The sequence below is a fragment of the Natator depressus genome, chromosome 1, assembly GCF_965152275.1.
Source record: "Natator depressus isolate rNatDep1 chromosome 1, rNatDep2.hap1, whole genome shotgun sequence".
NCBI classification, from domain to species: domain Eukaryota; kingdom Metazoa; phylum Chordata; order Testudines; family Cheloniidae; genus Natator; species Natator depressus.
In genome coordinates this window covers 99,167,128-99,191,396 of record NC_134234.1, presented here as the reverse complement: position 1 = coordinate 99,191,396, position 24,269 = coordinate 99,167,128, and the positions used below count along the sequence as shown (strand labels likewise).

The 24,269-nt window shown below is 38.1% G+C and overlaps 1 protein-coding gene across 2 annotated transcripts in view; it reads right to left on the bottom strand.

The window, feature by feature from the left end:
• PCCA (propionyl-CoA carboxylase subunit alpha) overlaps positions 1-24,269 on the bottom strand; it is a 388,477-nt gene that overhangs the window by 337,355 nt on the left and 26,853 nt on the right. For both annotated transcript variants that reach the window (XM_074963058.1, XM_074963066.1), the window contains exons 5-6: positions 2,496-2,609; positions 299-352 (exon numbers count right to left, since the gene is read on the bottom strand). In XM_074963058.1, coding sequence (XP_074819159.1) covers positions 299-352; positions 2,496-2,609 — 168 coding nt within the window. The remainder of the gene's footprint in view (positions 1-298; positions 353-2,495; positions 2,610-24,269) is intronic.

Here is a 24,269-nt window from a genome sequence, read left to right as displayed (position 1 = left end):
CAGACATACCATTAAAATGTCCCCCTCCCCCAGTGACAGAATCCCTTTATTTGAATATAACCTTTAAGTGTTCTATGAATTGATATTTTGATATTTCAGGTATGTTCAATCACAATCCATCTCTTCATGTTAGAGTGCTGTTCTGGAATATGTGCAGTTTAATCTCTAAATATGCTGCAACAACCATGTTCTCAGTCTTCTAAGACACTGGTTCCCAATTAATGTACTGCATTTATGACACCTTCCCATGCCAGTGCTTTGCAAAAGATTCATGAACAAAAAACAAAAAACACCTTACCAGACGCCTGGCAAATTCTTTGTTTTCTGAAAGAAATCCATATCCTGGGTGGACCTTTGAAAATAAAAACCAAGGTGAGTTTTAAAATTTGTCAGGTTTCAAAGACTAGAAATCAATACACAGACAGTTGGACATGTCAAGGTGAGACAGTGTCTCACCAATTATTTAAATTAGTTCAACATTTCAAGATTGTTTGTCCTCAGCATAGGTTAAGGTTAAGTGATTTGGGAACTGGGGAGGCAGTGACCATGAGATTGTCGAGTTCAGGATCCTGATATAAGGAAGAAAGGAAAGCAGCAGAATAAGGACCCTGGACTTCAGAAACGCAGACTTTGACTCCCTCAGGGAACTGATGGGCAGGATCCCCTGGGAGAATAACATGAGGGGGAAAGGAGTCCAGGAGAGCTGGCTGTATTTTAAAGAATCCTTATTGAGGTTACAGGAACAAACCATCCCGATGTGTAGAAAGAATATTAAGTATGGCAGGTGACCAGTTTGGCTTATCCATGAAATCCTTGCTGATCTTGAACACAAAGAAGAAGCTTACAAGAAGTGGAAGATTGGACAAATGACCAGGGAGGAGTATAAAAATATTGCTCAGGCATGCAGGAGTGAAATCGGGAAGGCCAAATCACACTTGCAGTTGCAGCTAGCAAGAGGTGTTACGAGTAACAAGAAGGGTTTCTTCAGGTATGTTAGCAACAAGAAGAAAGTCAAGGAAAGCGTGGGCCCCTTACTGAATGAGGGAGGCAACCTAGTGACAGAGGCAATGGAATGCGTTACCTAGGGAGGTGGTGGAATCTCCTTCCTTTAAGGTTTTTAAGGTCAGGCTTGACAAAGCCCTGGCTGGGATGATTTAGTTGGGGATTGGTCCTGCTTTGAGCAGAGGGTTGGACTAGATGACCACCTGAGGTCCCTTCCAGCCCTGATATTCTATGATCTTTTTTGTTTCTTTCTTTGCCACACTTCTCCTACTACAGATATCTCAACATGTATCCTCAACCACACCCTTTCTATTCCTCTTTAAACCATCCACCCCATCTATTCCCTCCCAAAAATTGTTTTAGCATTAGATGTTAACAGTAGTTCTAGTGTCTACCATTAAAAGTTCTACCACCTCTAATGCTCCTAGCACTGCTAGTGATCATTGGGATAATGTGCTCTGCTTTTTCAGCAGGGACGAAAGCAATGTGTCCTCAGATCAAAATTATGTATCCCCACGTGCTATCCCCACTCTAATATAAATTCTGCATATTTATATAAAATAAAAAGTGCTGTTTTTGTGTAAACAGTCAACTAAAGAAACATTCCGACAGACTAAAGATTATAGAATAAAACTATTTTTATCTTCATTTTCTCAAACAGTGTAAGCATCTGTACTATTTGTAAATTTAATTTCAAAGGGTTTTTGTTCTGGCTTTTTTGCAAGCACCATACTGAAACACATTTATTTCAAAAGAAACAGTAATACTAACTGAGCCACTCCAGGGTAATTATTGGTGTTGACCGATTCCATCCATCAAATTTTATTTAAAGATGTTTTTGTACATAGTAACGCATTTAATTCACTGGTACCACAGCAAAAAGCATTATTCCAATCAGTTATATGTATGTTTGTTTTTCCAATATAATCCCTGTTAAACTTTGGATCTCTAGCCCATTGAGATAGGAGGGGGGCAGACAACAGCAGCCGTATTTACCCATCTATGCTAATGTGCATTTTGTGGAACACTATGAAACAAAAATAATTATTGGATGCACCATTTACCTTTTTGCAAGTGTAATTGTGTGTGTAATTTTAAAAATGATTAAAAACGAATTTAAACAAAAGCCTTTTTTGGACACAATTTATAAAAACATCAAAAAAAAGCTGTTATGGCATGGAAAGGGTTAGTGCTCAAAACTAATTGGGTTTTTTTTTCCCCCAAGCAAATTTGGGAATGAACTGAAGCTGCTCCCTGGTGTGAAAGCTGAATCCAGCAGCCACCTGCAGGATCAGCGACCAGAACTGCCAGATGCTACAAAGCCTTTGATTTCCAGTAGCGATTTCGGCCACATTTAACTCATGTGACATGAACTAACTGGAATAGCATATTCAATCACTTTTTTTTTTTTTTTTTTTTTTAAAATACAAACTCTGGCTTTTCTGCTTTCTATATATGAAACAGCTGCAGCAGATAGACTCATTCAGACTCACAGCTTGGGCCCTGGTTTTCTTAATGGCTTCCATGATGGCATCCATGTTGAGGTAGCTTTTGCTGGTGGGAGCTGGGCCAACACAGACAGCCTCGTCCGCCATTTTCACATGAACCTGAAGAGGCAAAATTCTGCATTAACAGATGCTCCCAGCAAAAATAATTACCACCACCCTGAAATATGCACACAAATCTGATTGTTTCAAAGATAATTAACATACCATAGCCACTTCTAAAATGTGCACTGAAATTAAACATCAAATGTACAAGAACTCAAAGTAACATTAAATCGCATTTCATTTGATCCAAGCTTAAGTCACTGTCAAAATGTTTTATTATTTCAATATATACTTTGTATTTGATTAAATAAAATCATGACAAATATAATTTCAGCTTCCTGTACTGATCATCTATATGTAAATTCACAGCCTAAAACTACTTTGTTACATGTAACCAGGGTAGCCTAATATCTTAATACTTAACAACAAACATTCATGGCCAGTTCCAAGCAGGCTCCCCAGGAAGTTGGGGATAATTAGAGTGAATTGAATGAAGGGATGCAGTGAGTGTCCCTGCACAGCATCAGGTCAGCACCATGCACAAATTAAAGCCTACGACTAAAGAGTTCAATATCACTACACGTGAACCAGAAAATCTTGAAAATTATTTAAGCAGGCTCATATTTGATTCCTGATCCATTGTATCCTTATTCATGTGTACAATTGTCAAATACATTTTTAAGTCAAATCTTAACATACAGAAGTCTAAGAAAGTTTTCTCCACATTTTATAGGAATAATTAAATAGAAATGTTTTGGAGAAATGTAAATGGATCATCTGCATAACACACTAGGTTGTTTTCGTTCGGTTGGGAGAGAAGTTATAAAACTGCAACTAAGCAGTGATCTTTGCATTGCTTTGGGAGTCCCAAGGTGATTTTTAACTACATATTTTCTTTTTCAAAAAAATACATACATTTGATAAATGAGAAATGTTTAATTGCAATTTGAAAAATGATTAAAATATGATTTTTTAAGCCAGTGTCTATGTTAACATATCAGTTTTGGCATTCCAGCATTAGTACAAATCCAACACACCTGAAGACCTGTTTGTTATTTCTTCCAGGTAATATTTTAAAAACACCACAGCCAAAATATTTTTTTTAAATTAACACATTACAGTTAGCTGTTGGACACTGGCATTAAAATACATGAAAGTAAGTAGCAAAATTTAGAATACTTTCAGTTCTTTGATTTATTTTCTTTTAGGAGTCTTATTCCAACAGCATGATAATTTTATATTGTAAATAGGAGTATGAAGTTGTCAATTCACATGGTGATGTATAAAAACAGTTTGCTTTTTATGTTGCCTCTGCATATTACAGGATTATTCAAGGAAAAAGATGGTAGAGAAATGCACACATACATGAAGATATATATAAAACAAAAGAGGAAGCCAAGATATTTTAATGGCACAATATTTTGCTTGAGAAGCAAACATTCAAGAAGACATGGTAAAAACATTTCTAGCAGAAGCAATTCCCTGATGTAACAGGGGCGTTTGTTCTGAACCTGAGTTTTGTTTCTCATTTTTAGTCAGGCTTTTAAGAGTTAGTTTGGAGAATTAAACCCTAATTCCCAGATTCAACAAGGTGCTTAAATTCATGCTTAATTTTAAGCATATTATTTGTCCCATTGTAATTAGTAGGGCTAATCACATGCTTAAAATTAGGCATGCACTTAAATACTTCCCTGAATCAGGATCTACGAACACACCTCACTTTCTGGAATCTCTAATCTACCACATGTGAACCATCACAGCTTCTGACAAATACTTAAGTTTTACTATGTAGCTATTCAACTATACCTATTTTTTTTCTTTTTTATAAATAAAGTCTTTATGGAGGAGATTTTAATAATGTCTATTTGAACACACAGAAAACAATTCTTAGATTGTAATATATTATTTTGAACAAACATTGCCAAAATTAAACTTATGCACTAGCTTTCACTACGCACTAAGAGAAAGAACATTTTAAGGTCCAAAACCTGCATGCATCCTTACCATAGAACCATAGACTGGAAGGTACCTTAATAGGTCATCTAGTCCAGTCCCCTGCACAAACATTCCTGACAGGTGTTTGTCTACCCTGTTCTTAAAATTTCCAGTGACTGAGATTCCACAGCCTCCCTTGGTAATTTGTTCCAGTGCTTAATTATTAGTAAAAAGTTCCTAACTGTAATAATGTCTAATCTACATCTTTCTTGCTGAAATTTAAGTCCATTACTTCTTATCCTGTCCTGGTGGAGAAAAAACAATTTATCACCCTTCTCTTTACAACAACCTTTTACATAGTTAAAGATGTTATCATGTGCCCCCTCAGTCTTTTCTTCTATTCTCCAAACTAAACAAACCCAATTCCCCCCCCCACCTTTCCTCATAGGTCTTGTTTCCTAGACCTTTAATCATTTCTCTCTCTCTGGACTGTCTCCAATTTGTTCACATCTTTCCCAATGTGTGGTGCCCAGAACCGGACGTATTTACTTTAGTTGTGTCCTGATCAGTGCTGAATAGAGTGGATGAATTACTTCTTGACTCTTCCTTCCTTCTTCTTGCTAATACATCCCGGAATGATGTTTGTTTCTTTCACAATAGTACTGCATTACATTTTTGACTCGTATTTATTTTGTGAACCGCTATAACCCCCAGATCCATTTTCTGCAGTACTCCTTCCTAGGCAGTCATTTCTATTTTGTATCTGTGCAATTGATTATTCCTTCTAAGTGCAGTATTTTGCATTTGTCCTTATTGAACTTCATTCTATTTATCTTCAACCATTTTTCCAGTTTGTCAAGATGTACAAGTTTAAAACTTCAAGAACATAAGTAATCTTACTGACTTAAATGAGACTATTCAGGTGAGTGAAGTTAAGCAGGTAAATGTTGGCAGGATTGAGGCCTTCCTTACAGTAACACATAATCTTATGACAAAAAGTTAGATGATCATTTTTTTGAATACCAAAAGGAAAAAAAAAAAAAAAAACCACAAAAGCGATACAGACACTCAAACACAGAACTGCATTCATTAGAACTACTGTGAACTGAGTCAAAAGTGACATTTCTGTGTTTATTTCTCCTTTTTTCTTCTCTTCTTTCAGCTCCTCTCCTCCCTTAGCATTCCCTGCTCACTTCTTTTTCCCCCTCCCCCTTGTTTTCTGGTTGTTTCCCTTCTCCCTCCACCTCTCCCAAATTTTCCCTAATTGCTGGCATCTTCCCCATCCCTTGCTCATAGTTCAGCATCAATTCAGTCCTAACCCCTCCTTTGCTCTATCCCATGTGTAGGCATAGCAAAAAAGTAGAATTGACAACATCCTTTATTAGTTTCACTTTGCCTGTTCTGCTCTGGCATGGCGCACAAAGCAGAGACTCTCTGCATGCCAAGCCAAAGAGCTTTTCATGCCACCCTCTGGCATGAATGTCAGCATCTGTTGACTTTAATGGCAGCCACTTGAGTAACTGAAGGAATTGAGTAACTGAAGGGGCATGAACCTTTTATATAGCTGATTATTTACTGGCTCTACTCATCCAACTTTAAAGACCAATTTCATACTAGCACTCATGTGCCATCCCTCTAATACCTGTTAAGGCAGGCATTTTACTTATGTAACACACTGGATCATGATGAGTTTGTTCATGTAGTGTACCATGAATAAATTACATAACATATGGCAAGTTATATTGAAATATGATAGTAATATCTAAACCTATAGAGTACCCACAATTACGGGTAACTATTACAAAGTCATTATTTGTATCTACATTACAATAGCACCTTTCAAATTACCACACAATGATGAGCAAAGACATGCACAATGATGAGCAAGACACTGCAAGCTCCCTTCTCTGAAGAAACCAGAAACATACATACATGCAGATTTTCTACATTTCTTGAAGAATCCAATACATTTCTCTTTGTAAGCATTGTGAATTTCAGCAGTCTCCTCTGAAATTCAAGTTGCTTTAGCTTGTCAGTTATAAATGCTTATACTGAGTGTGTGTTTGGTTCTCTTTTTTAAATTTAGCCATAACTTATTCCATGCTAAACTTTGGAAGGGAGTAATTGTTTCCCTTCATTTACTTTCAAATGAAAAAAAAAAACCTGGTTTTTAAACAACTGTTGAAACTGTTCGGACTTTGATTAGTTTAAATTATTAGAACATCAATTTAATCTCAGCTCTACAGGTGGACAGTACCAACGAGTGGAAGAATGTATGTTTTTGAGGTGCCTGACAGTTTCTGCTCTAAACTTTAACAATGTTGAACTATCCTCCCTCCAACCTATGTATTTCAAATAGATACAGGGTCCTAAGATGCTAATGGGGGGTGGAGGGGGGACACAAAACAAAACATAAAAAAAAAAATGATACTTTACCAAATCATGTCTTACACCTATGTACAAGCTGCTTATACTCTCCAAAATTAACATATCTAGAACATGTTTCATAATGACTAGATATTTCATGTCATGGTTGGCATAAGACACTAGAGTTTCTTCAAAAGGGTAGCTAAAAGATCTAGCAACATGTGATATCACACATCTTTCAGCTAACTCAGATTTAAAGGCAAAATTTAGCAACCTGTGACACCATGTGGGTTTGTGATACTCTTGTGAGTGTGGATCCATACATCAATCAACAGATTATACTCAACCACAGCATTATTTCTTCCCAATCCCCACATCCATGACAAATCCATTATGGAAAATATTCTATATTTAATTAGTAGTTCAACCATAAGAGAAGTTTATTTAAGGCATAATCATTCTATTTAAATGTTTTTTAATTAAGTATCCAAGAAACATCCGAATGGAAAATGCTTATACAAATCTTGAAGTAAGATTGTAGCAACCATGAAATTTCAGATTTATATAGCTGAAATCATGAAATTTACAATTTTAAAAATCCTATGGCTGGGAAATTGACCAGAATGGACCGTGAATTGGATAGGGCCAAAGACATGAAGCATAACTTGCCTTTTCTTACAGTGTAAGGTATGTTCTTTTTATTTTTTTAAAAAAGCATGCCACCTGAACTGTGCCATGTCACAGCCAAAAATGCAGCTTGTGAGGCATGCCCCATCACCACACAAAGGGGAAAAACTGATCTTGTGAAAGTTTCTCATGGCCACGTATTGATCTCTAAAAAAGAAAAGGAGTACTTGTGGCACCTTAGAGACTAAACAAATTTATTTAAGCATAAGCTTTCATGAGCTACAGCTCACTTCTCTGGAATTCTGATCTTGCAACAACTCCAAGTTGAATTGCCATCCTCCAGAACAAACAACTTTTGGACATATCACATCTTTATAGTTAAGAACTCATGAGAGCAGCCACGTATGCAATAAGATACTTTAGACGCTAGAAAAGAACTACAATCTGTGCGTTTATTCCCCCTAGTCTTCATGTTATAAAGAGCATGGCGCCATAAATCTCACAACAGCAGCACTGTCATGATGAAAAGGCCATAAAATACAATTCCTCTTCAGAAGACAGAGTTCCTTGTTTACTCAGCCAATAAAGCTACATCTACCCTATACACCACTGGCAGGAGTCTGTAGTAGCTACATGTGTCAGTGAAAGGCTCTGGCAGAGAAGGAAGCAATGAGGAAAGGATTCAGCAGCTCCCCCACTGCTGGAGCCCTTCATGGCAGTAAGGAAAGGCCCTGGTTTGGGGAAAGGCTTCAGGAGTAGAGAGTTGCCTGAGCCTTTCCCCGCTGCCTCCCTCCCCACACCCCCATCCCCTTCCCAACACATACACACACACACCCCTCACCAGAGCCTTTCCCCACTGTCAGAGAGTCCTTCCCTGTAGTGGGGAAAAGCTCCAGCAGCAGGACACTACACATGGGCAGCAGCTATAATAGCCTTCCCTGGCGCTGCCACTGACCTGCTGCTGGACAACTGGAGACCCCCACCGCCTCCTCCACTCCACTCCCCACCCCCAAAGGTTCCCTGCTTCTCGCAGCACTGCTAGGGCTGGCTGCTCAGTGGGCCCTCAGGGTCAGGAGGAGCTGGTGCTCGGGGAGGCTGCCCGCAGCTCTGGGCCCAGCTCAACTCTGGCGGGGGCCGGAGGGGCCACTGGCTCAGCCCAACGCTGGGGCTGGCCCGGTGCTCAGGGAGGATGTGGCGGGGGGCTCCTGAGCCGGGACCTGGAGTAGAAGGTGGATCTGGGTTCCCCTACTAACCACTGCAGGAGTGGCACGGTCAGAGTAGTAAAGGGAAGACTGCCGTTTTGTATGGAGGGACTTTGATACACCACCCAGGAGGGGAAACATACATGGTGACCAGACCAGAGGGCCAAGTCAAGAAGAGGAAGCCCCTTGCGTGGCAGCTGGCCAGAGGACGACAGGAGAGACACCATCAGTGGAGGGCAAAACACCTCGTCAGTGCTAATCCCCAGAGCAACCAAGACAAGGTGCCACAAACAGCAAGTGCACCCAATGAGGGTGCATAACATCCAGTAAGGTTAAATAGAAAGCACAACCTTTGATTACTAAACAAAGACTTCTTCAAAGATGAAATTCTTTAATGACCGAACATTCTTTTGCAGAAAACTCAGGAAGCACTGTTTCCAAAATTCCAGAAAGTGATACTGAAGACACTTAATCTGATCCAAAAATCTATGATGAAGTAACTGGCACAGTTCATCTGGATAACTTTCTAGGTTGTCGTGGCTAGTTACTATTAATAGAAGGTACTAAAATATTTGTATGATTTGATGCCAGTACACACTGTTGTCCAGCTATGCCATACCCAATCTGAGTTGACTAATTGTCCCAGTGACTTGTCTTGGAAAAGGAGAATGGTTTGTTTTTCCTGGTTTCATATCTGCAGATAACCCCTTATTTATAGATCTTATTTATATAAACATAATAGGATAGGGGGTCACAAGTGGCAGGTTTTATGTCCAGGATTTATGTACAATCTCTTGAGATTTAGAGTTTAACTTTGCAGAATAAATGTAGTCTTCTTCACCATTAAGTCATTCAATTGCTCCAAATGACTAATATGTGTGCACGCACACACCCCAGCACAGTGTTTTCAAAACCAGTGATCGAACTATTTTTCTAAATATGGAAACTTTTGGGGATAAGTGGGTGTACATATATATAATGTGAACACTTCAACTTGAATGGAAACACTTATAACTTAACTTCAACACTGTTTATAATCTATAAAATGAAAATACTTTAAAAGTCAGATGCCTAATGTAAATTATAGCTTACAATACAGCAAGTATACATTGACTATAAAGGTCTTCATTTCTTTCACACAGATCATATTAATTTATATAGGTGGCATGGCATGACACAGAAGTGTCTTCTTCATTCTCCTTAAGGTAATTTCCACCTACTCTTTGCAAAAAGTGAAAGTTAATGTGCAGGGAGGGTGGAAAAGAGGGAAAAAACATATCTGATCAGCTTTTTAATCCAAAGTGCCAATATCACCTGCATTGCTTTCACACAAGTCTTGCACTTCAGACAGCTGCTGATGTTTACCATATGACAGATGCCAATTATTTGAGTGCAAATGCCTAATTAAAAAAACCACACCCACACCCACCCAATCCCTCAGGAGATAAATGTCTGGGCTTCCTGAGTGTCCCAGCTTTTCAGACTATGTCACCCTTTGTATCCGCAGGTCTTCGTATGCGGAATTTTATGCTGCTGAAGGACACACGGTTACACTAAGTGGCTGCTAGTTTTTCCACTCCCTCTGTCCATTTTGGATTCTATACTTTACTATCATATTTCATATTTGTATACATAGTCAGTCTTTGCCAGATCAGAAAAGTAACGATAATTCTATCAGAACACTTCTGTTTGGTATGCTAAATAAATGGGATCTTGACTGTTGTTTGGACAAAAATCTAATCAAACACGTCATACTCCTTTTTAGTTCAAATCAGTATTACGCGCCAACGGATGTTGTTCCAATGTAAGTGGGCTCACTCAATTGACCCAAACTGAATAATACAGCTCAGCAAGACAAACTACAATTAATTCAAGCCATAAAATGGGGCTAATGAGTAAACCCTTTGTAAGGTAGCTTTAAAAAAAAATGGGCATGGAAAACTCCAAAATAATAAACAATGCAAATTAAGTTTGAATTCCCTTCTTTGCAAAAAATATACCTCATTTCTCTCTGTCTCGCACACACAAAGAAAATACAGTCTAGAATACTAAATAGTTTTTAAAGCCCTATCCACTGAGATAAATGCCATAATTGTGTGGTAAGATGGGTGAAGTAATATCTTTTATTGGACCAACTTCTGTTAGTGTGAGAGAGAAGCTTTCAACCTTATACAGAGCTCTTCTTCAATTGTGTGGTGGTATTTAACCCTAACATGAAATACTGGAATTATTTGTAAACTCTGTGAGAAGCTGAACTGTGAAAGACTACTAGTACAAATATCACACATATTCCACACTTACTTTTAGTCAGCATTTCAAAAAACCTACATAAAATTCATTTATGCATATAAAACAAGTCAAGTCTGAAGTCATCATGAGTAGATCAAACTGCAGTGCTATTTTGAAGCATAAACAATCTAAACTGAGAGTCTGCACACAAAAAAGGTGTGTGTAATTTTAGTAAAATTGGTCTTCAAGGGCCCAGTCCTGCAAGCACTTATTTGGTGCACAGCGTTTATTTATGTGAGTAGTCCCATCCAAGCCAATGGCACTACTCAATAAAAGACAATATGCCCAATAGTCTTAAGGAGCAGGTCCTTGATTAGCAGTCTCACACCAAATAGTCAGGAAAGTAAAACCAGTTTTCTTATCCCATAGTTCAAGCCACCAGTTCAGGCTGGCTTAGTGGTGCGTCCAGATTTTAGAAAGGGGCCAAAACCCACAGATTTCAACTATGAGAGTAGATGGAATGCCCAATTTGGAGTCATCCTTCTTTAAAAAGGAAGATACAATAAGTAGGGAAGAAACACTGCTTCTGTTTCATATTGAGAGCCTATACCTTCTGCATGGCAGGACTGTTATTCTTTTGAACAGATATGCACTTTAAATGCATGCAAGTCAAAAAGAGTGAACATCCCAAGCTATTTGTGACAAAAATGTCCTGTTTCATACGGGGAAAAACACACATTCCAACTTTTGGATTCTTTAGTGAAGTCTGATATAAAAATGGTTTATTTTATTTAAATAAATATGAATATTTAGTAGAGTGAATAAAGCAACCGTCTTAAAATTAATCAGATTTGACACAGTGGTTCTTTGGAAGGGAAGAAAGCCTGCATCAGGTTATGCTCATGCCTGTGTCAGAACTAATTCATAAGCAGCAACATGACCTTCTAGAGCACTGTAGCCAAGCTCACTCTTTCCCACAGAATGCTTACCCAATGTCATCAATAACAGTAGTGCATAACAAAGCTAGTTCTATCCTATCAATTATCCCATGACTTTTGCCTGAGATGTTTCAGTAATAAGTGTGATCCCACCTTGTAGTATTGCAGTCACGCTGCCTGAGCACAGATTGAGATGGTCTATGTAAACTAGGGCAATTAAAACAAACACATACACACAAACAAACACCCACCAGAAAATTTCCATACAAATTTAGCCCCCCGATTCTACAAGTTGTTATCAGGCAGACCCCTGCACTCATTCTCAAAGCGCCAGTGAGTTAAATGGAGGGTCTGCTCACACAGACTAAATTACAGAATCAGTGCCTTTGATTATAAGCTTTTTGGGCATGGTCCAGGACATTTTCTACCAGGCGTGTAGTAGCACCTGGCATCCTTTTTGGTGTTCAGTGAATGAATATTTGTGATGTCTTATATATATATATATATATTTAATTTAAATAGTAAACCAGTTTGTTCTCATGTTTAAAGATGAATGCCATCCAAAACTATATTCATACAAGTACACTGTTTTTTAAATAGGAAAGCCATTGTTCCACAGCGGTCTATACAAACTTTTGATTCATTAAATATACTTCATATAAAAACTTTTCCTGTGCTTCAGTATATTGTCATTCTTCTTAAACCAAAATCTTAAAGCCGATATCTAAATGTCTTATTAAACTATGACCTCACAATACAATTTTCACTGAAGCTTAGCATTTATGGTGCTCAAAGAGTCGTTCTACTCTGAAAAGTTACCTTCTCATTCAAAAGATTTGTTCCATGTGTGTTTTCAGTTATTTTGATACTCTTCATTTCTTTAGTCCTGCAGAACCAAAAGAATTACAGGAGACTGGGCTGAGTTCTTTTCTGGCTCATGAAGCATCAGAATTGTTAATGAAGTTAGCGGGCGAATTTGAAGGTAATGGAGTTCCATATAGCATTCTGAGGGCAGATATAGGCCTGCAGAATCTTCATTACTAGTGCTGATGTAAAAGCAAGAAAGAACACAGCTTGACTTTCAGATCCCAAAAAGGGTTTGCAATGCTGGCTGTTACAAAAACCATCTTTATACTTGTCAACCGAGTAAATGTGCTTTGGAAGACACTGGAGCACGGTAAACCAGGAACCGGGCGGCATGCTGTTTTTGGAGTAACTTTTCACAGTAGAACCACATTCTAAAAAAAGTAAATATTTTACAGGAGTAGAGTTTCAGAGCTGGCAGAGACATGCAGCTAAGAAGTCAACACAATTCAGTATATGTGATCTGATTTTACCACAGGATCTAACTGTATTTGCACCAGCGTACTCCACTACAGGCTAGGTAGCTGTTGCACAGCGCCTTCCAGAGGTGACCACAGAGCACCTAGCAGTCAAGCACAAAGAGCATCATATGGGGAAATGCATCCTGGAATCTCTACCAGATATGAGAGGGGAAGAACCAGACTCACCAGTTACATGGTCAGTTAGGGGATCCCCTTTCTCCTAGGAAACAACAGCATTAAAACCAAGCTACAGGATAACCATCATGCTACAGCCCACGTAGTTGCGCAAGGAGGGGAAACAGGGTTCACTGTCATAGTTATTAACGGAGTCATGTAAGTTAGCCGGGACAAACCATTTTCAGTCAACCGTGTCACCAACCAGTTACAAACATGGATAAAAGCTGTAGTGCAGACAGAGCCTTAGAAAACGGGGGGGGGGGGGGGGGGACACGACAAACAACGCTGTTTCATGCAGTATTATTTTCTTTTTTCTAGTTTTATAAGCAACATATAGTAGCTAAACAATGCTAGTTATATCATTATACTGGACTCTGTTTCACCCATAACGCCGTAGAACTTACAGGGTTTATGCTATGCTGCCCAAATACACACTGCCATCTCTCTGTAGACCTAAAAGTCAACAAGCAAGCCTGTATCTGAAGTTACATGTAATGTTGTAATTACTGGGTAACAGAACACTGGTAAAACAGTTTTACAGATTACTAGTTGATCATTACCACAACCTCAAATTTTAGGGCCAGACTGAATTATCTTCTGCTGAGCACATGGGGAGGGACAGTGCCTGGGGCCCACTGCCTTCTCTCCAAATTCTGGTCCTTCCTGTGCTAGCACAACCACTGGGTGAGTCTACCATGTACAGTGGCACTAGATGCCCTAACAGAGGTCAAATGAGCCAGGGTGTGGGAGAGGCCAGGGCCCACCCCCTTCTCACCAGACAACAGAGCCTTTACAAAAAAAGAATTTTCCAATCCTCCTTCCCCACATTATAAGTCCTGTGGTTATTGCAACAGCAGCAAATTTTTGAGATTCTCTGATCATGACTACAATGAAACTCCAAAGTTGCCAAAAAATACTGTATTCATTTTGCAGTCAATGTTACAGTTAATACAACTAAGTTTATTGAGCAGTTTCCATTATAAACCCGAACCTCCCCCTTTTCACTTGCTTTTTGAACAATTCCCCAAGGTAAAAATATTGTCACATAGTTGTGCCTCAGCAGACTCAGCTCAAGAACAGCTGAGCCTTATTGTTCATTGCATTATCTAATCTCGCTGGTATGGCTCAACAGAATTGCACCAGTCTGAAAGTGGTGCAGAAACAGGTCATTGATATTTAAACAGTGTTCATTTTGGAATACTATATAATCCAACAGTGACGTATAAAAAATGAAAACGGTCAGTTTAAAGTGTCATAAAATTACAGGGGGGGGGGGGAGAGAGGTAGAGAATCACTTGGAGCATTTCCAGCAGACAACTGCCAAGATTATCAGAGTTTTGCGTAGTCCCAGATCCAACCTCTTACTAGTCATCACAAAAGCATGTGCTCAACTCTCGTTTCCATTTACACACTTCAGATCAGAAGTGTTAGCTTTATAGATTAATTGGGACCATCTAAAATATTAACAGTTCAGTTTAAAAAAATCATTTTCCTTTACAAAAAGAGAGAAACAAGGAACATAAATGCAAAACAACTGCCTTCCTATGGGACCATAAGGTTGCATGTTTAAAACATAAAAAATAAAGGTGGAAATACAAAAATTTTAGTAACAATGTTACCTTCTTTGTGATATTTATCATGTATGTTTTATGGCCTGTACAGAATAGCATTAATATAATTAAAACATGTACAAAAAATATCAATAAATAATGTGTTCAACGTTTCATAAAGAGGATATATACAAACTTCAGTAAACCTATGTCTGCAAATTTATACTATTTTCCTTTCTATAACAATTTCCTATAAATTAGGACTTCTACATATTGACAACTCCCCCCCTTTTTAAAAAGGCGATTTTTTCTTCCTTTTTTACAACATGCATAAACTTTTAAATGTTATATATGACTTAACAGCTTATTCAATCCCTTTATTTTATAAAACATTGCTAAAATAACTAATTTCCTGTTGAAGAAAAAAAGAAACCTAGAATTCTAAGGAAGACTTGCCAAAGTACACAGTATATACATAACCTAGTATTGCAAATATGAGGGTTCTGACTAAATCCTCTTTCCTGTTACCATTTAATTTTTTTCTGCCTGCTAAATAAAGTCATATTCCCTGCTGATGGCAAATGATTGGTTTACCTATAACTCCAGGGGGTTTAACTATCAGTCCTTTAAGAAGCTTTGACAGTTTAACCTGCTGAGCTCACAGCACCCAAGGGAGTGTCTTACTTGCAGTTTTACTTCTGATGCTGCTGACCACTAATACTGACTCCATAGATAATGGATTTCAATAACAACCTCCTACAGGTTAACACTTTGAGTACTATCCATGATACTGCTTTAATTAAGTTAATACATGAAGGTCACAGTTTGGTAGAAAGTTTTATTAAATTTGGCAGTGCTTACAATAATAAAAAAAATTGTGTGAGCTCATCCCTACAGTAACTCTAAGATAAGTTTGCCTACAGATTTAATCCAGTCCGCTTGCGGATTTAGACAACATTTCAATTTATTTTTTAAAATGAACTCAATTTATTAGTTCTATTTCCTGGAAACATGTACATTTCTAGCATTTCTAACTGATAGTTTCATGACAGATATGAAATGGATGCCTCTACCCATGCTGGGCACAGAATGGGTCTACCTGGTACACAAATAGACCACCCTCTACAGCTAAGGAGAATTTTTTTCGCAAGGTTTGGAGCATTTTGATGGTGGAAAAGATTAATGCTTTTATTTGCCTGTAGCTGCCAAGTGTTAAATATTAAATAGTTTACTGAAATATGTGAATTGCTTTCCATTTTAAAAAAGGTTAAAAAGTCAATATGCTTCAAAAGCATGGAGAGAAGGTTGTTGGGTTTTTTTCGGGGGTTTTTTTTTGGGGGGGGGGGGGGGGTGACAACGGTAACTACTTTACCTGCAAAAACCATATATTCAATTTTGTCGGTTTTTGAAGTACACAACCTGACAGACAGGATACAGAGTAATAAGGAAACAGCATGAGAGCCATTTAATATACTTCTTGATTAACTCATTGCCTGTCCAGTTCTCATACAGACATGTGCTAACATGTCATAATCGTCATAATTCCCATCATCCCCACAGCTAACACACAAGCTCCTTGATTAGTGCACAACTCCCAGATGAGCCATTGCTAATGCTAAATAATTCCCTTCAGCCTCCTGCTACTATACCGCAGGCTCTCCAATTAAATATAATGTCTCTGATGAGCCATATTAATGTGGACAAATTCCTGACAGGGATTCTAGCCTACTCACTTTCACCAAAGAATTGGGGAGGAGGAGGGGGATGAATGGGACACAAAAAAGTAAAATACAAACATACACTAAAGCCATATATTTAAATTCTAGCCTGCCTAATGATTTTGCAATGATGGTTTAATTAAATTAATAAAGGAAATCTTGGAGGGAAAAAACAGGAATCTATTCTTAAAGTTACCTAAATTCTGTTTGCATTTAGTTAGATCATTTACCTTGAATAATGCTGGTTAGTCATGAAGAAATTTGAGGGTTGACATACTGTTAATACATGTTTACTGATAAATGGATAGGAGTAAATTTAAGACATTTTTAAAAGCAAGCATATTTGATAATTTTGCAGTAAGTTAATTAACATGGAGATTAATTGCTGATAGTAAGTGTACCACACTGTGGCCACCAGCCAATGATTTAAGGGATTTTGTAGCTAAATTATATTCAGCTGGTTTTGTAACTTCACTGTCATGTGAAACATTATGATAAATATGCGCACAATAGGTTTTTAGAAATAAATATTTCAGTAATGACTTATGCATCCCATTACTTTTAAATTGCATTAGGAAACCACTATCTTTGTTAAGTACCTGCTGTGACACTGCAGATGCAGATTACAAAGGCCACAGAGACATCCAAGACTATCCATGTGCGTTCAGTGTTCTAGCAACCCAAAAATATTTAAGAGAATAAATGACCAAGTGTGAGATGGAAATACAGGGAAAGCGAAAAGTATAGGTGATTTTCAGTACTTTATCACATATATAAAACCCCTTACAACCCTTGCTATGATTCTTTAATACAATTTAACTAGCAGTTCCCTCTGTTGTATGCAAGTATCCAAATTTTATGAAAACAGTAAGATCTCTCTAACCCTAAAGCAGGCACACTTCAACCAAATGTAGAAATCAACAAATGCCATGGAAACAAAATGGATAGTTGGTGAAGTATTCTTATGTTAGGAATTTTACCTATGGCTCATAACTGAATGAATAAAACTGAACAATTAGATGTAAAACATTCAAATAACCCCCATGAAATTTTGATAAACTCTTCCCCAAGGTCCTTGCAACTTTGTCTACACTAATGTAGTCTATCTTCATTTACCTGATCATTAGCTTCCAGTTTGTTCAGCTGGAAACCAACACACACTAATTACTTTGACATCACAAAGTCATATCTTTCCTCACCACCTCCCCAGACAGCAGGGAGAAATTATCAAGGGTAGGCATGATAATATCTTGATAAATGATGATTCACATCACCTCACTGTCAATCATTCAGGAGTGCTCACGCAAGATACCACTCAATCTCATTATTGAATCCTAGGGCTAAGAGTACAATACACACCAGGAGTCATATTTCAAGCAGCAGGACACCTGCGTAAGATGCAGCTCTCAGTAGAGATTTTCATGAATTTTGTTGACTTTTTGTTTTAACATGATAAATGTCAAATATTTATACATTTTAACATGCGTACAATACACTGGAGGGAGGAAGGACATGCCTAAAAAGATACAATTCATTTTTAAGAGGTCAAACAAGAGCCAAATATCAAGTTTTTCAGAAGTCTAATAGTTACTGTAACTGAAAATTAATAAACTAAAACTTGTATAAACTTTGAAAGTTTACAAGGATATTTTTGTCCCCAAGACACTCAACAGATTTGAAAGTAAAATGCAAATAAAAATTTTTGAAGATTAACATCAGAGATGCAGTTTGGCCTTCCACAATGCAGAAAAGTAGACAACCACAAATTCAGTGTTCTCCATCCCAGTTCAACACAGAAGGTGAATAGAAACTTCCACAAAATTTATAAACTATTGAAGTCAAGAGTATGGCAAGCACTTGCCCATTAGCAAATGAAGATCACAGCAGCAACCTTCCTTACCCCTCTTAAGTCAATTCCTACCCAGGAATGGAACACACTCACCTACTAGCTCCCCTCAGTCCAATTTCCCTTCCTCCTCCCACTACTACCCTACTCCACACTTCCCTTAATACTTTTGAAAATGGTTAATTTCCCAGTAGATAACAGCTAGGACTACTAGCTATTTATAAGGATTTTTAAAAGGAAGAAGTTGGTGTAGAAGGAATCCTGACTTTAGGAAAGCGAGGACTCGACTAGAGAAAATCCTGTCCTACATCCAGCTGCCAGAAACGCCTCACTAATTTGTGGCCTGAGCTACCCCTTGACCCACCACTGAAGTGGGTCGGCTACAAGCACACCTGCATTTTGGGCTGAAAGCCACCTGAAACCCAGAAAGGTGAGCCAATGACAATGAAGAAGCCGTGGACAGAGGGAAAACTCATTGTGTCAGGTTTCTGAGAGAGGTGGCAGCTTGGCTGATAAGTATTATTTTGACAAATAAAATAGGCAGAATTTTAGCATATTGTGCATAGAATTTTTATTTATTTTTTTTTTGGCATAGAATTCCCCCAGGAGTATATTACAGCAACCTATACTACTTAAATCTCATTAGCCTAATAAGTTATTATAGCAATGGTCTTTCAGTATAAAGAAGTTTTTTCCACAATTATAGAAAGAAATTAAATGGGAAGTTTTCCCATCAAGTACAGCTGGTGCCATTTTAGCAGGAAAGTTCATGATACCCACTGGTCCATCTGCTTGCCTGTACTGAGATCTTCCAGTGTTAAACAAAAATAAAATGTATTTTCTTTTCTTGTCACTTTGAGTAACCAATTTTCCATATTCATTTGAGAGCTTATCTATCCTCAAAACCTTCCACAAGTGGAAGTGAAATGCAGGTTAGACTTTGAGTGCAAACTGCATTATGGGAAAATCAAACTGGATTTAGCATTAACATTCATCAAATTATTATGCAATGAAGATCAAGTGAAAATTCTAGAATAATGAAAGATCGCAAAAATATCTTCCAAGTTCTCTTTTAAGTTATGCTTCACAGATAGAAAATCATGATACTTCAAATTCAAGGTGCCTACGTAGCTCTATAAATTAAAGATGTATTAGTCATAACAAAGGCAAATAAATTCACCACTAAGATAATGTCTTTAGTGATAAAATAAAAATATGAAAATTAAATCTACATTTAAAGTTTTGGACAAGTAAAGCTTTTAATTCATTATTGTTCTGGTAAGTTTAAAAAAAAAAAAAAAACACAACAATCCACATACCACAACCAGCCTGGAATATATGAGTATGCTGTATTATATGATTTCCCCCCCACGTGACAGTTCAAACAAAAATAAATACTATGTTACAACAGTTTATGCAGTTTAATTAAAACCCACTACATAATGTGGAAAACAAAGATCGAAGGAAAGTAGTCACTCAGTCTCTTTATTCAAAATAATCACCATTGTCATGACCATGTTCACACAGAATTAGGATTTCATTAGACTTTAATTTGGAGTATGCCTTGTTATATGATGTTCATATAATGTAATCTTTGCACAGTAGATGGCAAAAGAGATACTGTACATTTAAAAATTGGTCTCTAGTTTCATAATGAAGCAATACAGTCACCTTAAATAATTGAATACATAGCATACAAAAAAAGCAGTATATGTAGAAAAGCAAAAATAATATTACGGACAATCTTCATGAATAGTAATTGAATCCACTAAAAAAGAAAAACTCCACAGAAGTCAACTGTCATATCTACTCAATGTCTCTGTAGAATATTCCCTATATACTTTAGTATACTAGTTAATAAATAAATACTACCTATATAAACTATGTTGTTTATGAAGTAAAGATGCAACATTCTATAAAATATATAGCATGTTTTTTATTTGGATTCTATACTCGGTTTTATTAATTTTTGTTCTTCAGAAGTAGAAACTGCTTTTAAAATCAGCTAGTACACAAATTTCCTTTACTTGTACGGAGGCCCCTAAAGTTTGCTACAAAAACATGCACTAATTTTTGCCTCCCTATCCACTAGTCAGTTTCTAACACTATTGCTTCTTCCAATTAATTTCTCAGCAAGTTACTTGAGAAATGTGACTTTATGTTTTGTTTTTTCGAGTGAACAAGATTAAGTGTCAACCTCTAAACCACAAAATTCAGAAGAAAGACTGTTAGGTCCAGATCCACCAAGATATTTAGAAGCCGGAAATCAATGGAAGTCTATATACCTACTATATACAATTCTTTTCATTTTCTGCTGTATTGTGTCTACAACACAGCTAGCTGAAACTCAGGGGACTTGCTTCACAAAAAATTTGTTCTCTTTCCAATTGGCAATGACACTGAGTTTACTGAAATTTCTCAAGAACTGAAAATTTCATTGAAAACACCAAAACCTGGTGTTCCCAAACTAAAAATATGTGAAATTGACATTTTTGTCAGTGTCACTGCTGCTGTGAAACTGAAACCTTGAAATTGAGGTTATCAAATAAAAACAAAGACATTTCCTTGGATCTGTAAACAGATCCAACAAACTTTTCACTTTATCAGAACAGCATTTGCTGACAAAAACTTAGTTTTGTAGAATCATAGAATATCAGGGTTGGAAGAGACCTCAGGAGGTCATCTGTCCAACTCCCTGCTCAAAGCAGGACCAATCCCCAACTAAATCTGAAAATTTAGTTGTGGATTGGTCCTATTTCATTTGAAAATTTCCAACAACCTCTAGTCTACAGATATCCAGGTACAGATTATGAAGCTAGCCCTAGATATCTGTAGGCCCAGTATGGCAGAAAATGAAAACAACTGACAACCTTGCTGTTGCATTTTATGGATTCAAGTTTGACCCTTAATCTTATTTTTCCATCTGAACAAGAGAAGACTGCAATATAGTTTCAAGTAGTTCTGAACATATCAAACCACAACATCTTTCCATTTAAAGTTTAATAGAAAAAACAGAATTCATGTTCAAACCATCAGGAATCACAGCCCCTCAGTGGCTAACTGGAATAGTAGCCATTATGGTTCTACTAGAGTTGAGCGAATAATTAATTTTTCAATTTGGTGGTCAAACCGCAGGGGGGGGGGGGAGGAGATGGGGACGACACAACAAAAAACACAAACCTCCAAAAAATTGTTTTAGATTACTTCAAATGAAATTAAATGTTTCGTTTATTTAAAAAAGTGTAAAAATAAATGAAAAAAATTTGCTCAATTTCAAAATGAAACGTTGAATCATTTAGTTTTAAAGTGTCAAAAAGAAATGGTTTTGACTTTTGGGGGGGGGGGGGGGGAACCAAAACCATTCCCCAAATGCAACCCAAATTCACAAATAGTTTTGGTTGACCCAAAACTGCATTTTTCAGCAAATAAATTATGACAGAAGAAATTCACTCAGTTCTCATCCCTACCCCTTTCTACACAAGGTATTCAGCCACTAGACTGATGTGAACATGGATTTTAGTGCACACATACACACTTCCTACGGTGACCAGACAGCAAATGTGAAAAATCAGGACACTTTTTTTTTTTTTTGGGGGGGGGGGGGGGGGATGAGGAGAACCATAGTTGCCTATATAAAACAAATCCCTTAATACTGGGATGGTCCCAATAATATGGGGACATCATCTGGTCACCCTGACACCACCACTCACCCACTCAATCTGTATCCTACCCAGAGAAGTCATGGACACCCCTCCCATAGCATAGCTGATGCATAGACATGCTGGCATGTCCACTCTGACATTGCCACTCCCCACCACCACCAGAGTATACAATAGATCTTCAGGGTGACATTTGCTCTTGCACAAAGTTAACACATATCATGGGGGTCCTTCTTGTACAAGTTGTGATAATCTGGGTAATCTATCTGTACAGCTTATGAATTCTGTGCGAGATGAACTCTGCCAGTGGTGAATGGAGCCTCCCAATTCAGTGGGTGCACCATATTAAACTCTAATATAATCACATTACATTGAAACAAACAAAAAGTAAATACAAAAAGACTATGATACAAGCAGAGTACCAGCGGAAGAGGAGCATCCGGCACCCAACTTAGCGCAGGGACTGTTGCACACAGTCACCTAAGGGCTGATCCCAATTACTCACGGTGACAAGAGACCCCGCCCAGGATTATAGGGGGAGGCGTCTCTGCTCAGCATCCAGATGCAGCTGCTCAGAGCAGGAAAAGGCCTCTCCTTCAGCCCAGTCCCCTGCACCCCTTTTCCTGCTGCCTGGAGATCTGGACACATGGAGGCAACCATCCACACCACACCACCCCCCACAACTCCCCTCTGGCAGATTTTTGCCCTTCTGGCCTTCATAGCAGCAGGCAGCTGATATCATTGCACAGTGAACATGGCCAGGAATAGCATCACCACAACAAAGGATCCAGGCTATAGAGCCACACATGGCTTCTCATGCAAAGGAGTGAACACGGCTCCCTGACCTTCTCCCCGCAAAGGGTGTGTTTGCACCCTTCGTTTCATGATTTCTGTGGATGCAACTGAACCCATGAACCCCTTCTAAAGCCACTTCTGCTCTCTATGCCCTCATCTACACCGAGGGGCGGGGGCGGGGGGGGGGGGGGAAAGAGAGAGGTCGACCTAAGATACGCAACTTCAGCTATGCCAATAGCGTAGCTGAAGTCGGCGTATCTTAGATCGATTTACCTGGCCGTGAGGACGGCGGCAAGTCAACCACTGCCACTCCCCCGTCAACTCCACTTCCGCCTCTCGCGAGCTGGAGTTCCGGAGTCAATTGGGAGCGCGTTCAGGGATCGATTTTCCTCATCTAGATGAGACGCGATAAATCGATCCCTGATAGATGGAGGACTACCCGCCGATCCGGCAGGTAGTGAAGATCTGCCCTATATGTATCTTTACCAAGCTGCAAAGTCCATTTTGAATATGTAGCTTGGAAGCATGCTGAGCAGAGAGCCTAAAATATATACATCAAGAGGACCTTCCATCTTAAATGGAGAGCTTATCTACCGCTCTGGACACCAATATTAAAATCTAATCCTCTGTTTACTAACAGTTATAATGAAAAGCACTAAGAACTTTAGGCCTACTGGCACTATTACCACCACCCTCTCAAACTTCCATGATTGCCACTATTATGAGAGCAACCCATGCCCAGAAAATTTGTTCAGAGGAAAATAAAGTGTTCTTTTTCCTGAACTGGAGCCCTGTGACTCAATGAAGGATGATTGAGTGTTTGAAGACATCCTTTATTACAAAAGGAGCAGATGCTGCACTGCTGTAGCTAAGATTTAAGTTTTGCATGAGGGAAAGGCGTTTGTTTTCTGATACTGGTAACAGCTGCTACAATCACTGAGAGATGATCACGCATTCTGAAACTTCCAGTGTGGCATTCAGCCATAGACTGTAGACTCATCGGGCCTGTAATATTTTGCCATAGATTAATAGTTTATTCAGTTTTACTTGGATAAAAGATAACCAACTTTTTGTATTAGTCTTTTGATGCCAGTTTTTGGACTAAATTGGGGATGTTTGCCAGATGGGTTTTAAACAAAGCAGGGATTTAATATTTTAATCATATTTATTCATTCAAGGTGTTTTTGTCATTTGCCACTAGCATTCAGTACAATTGAGCAAAAGCCTGATGTGGAGTAGATATTAGATTATAGCTCAAATAGTTGAATGGATTAATATAAGCAACAATGCTTCCTAGATGTTCAGTTAAACAAAATATTGTAACATATGGGCATCATATCCCCAGTAGA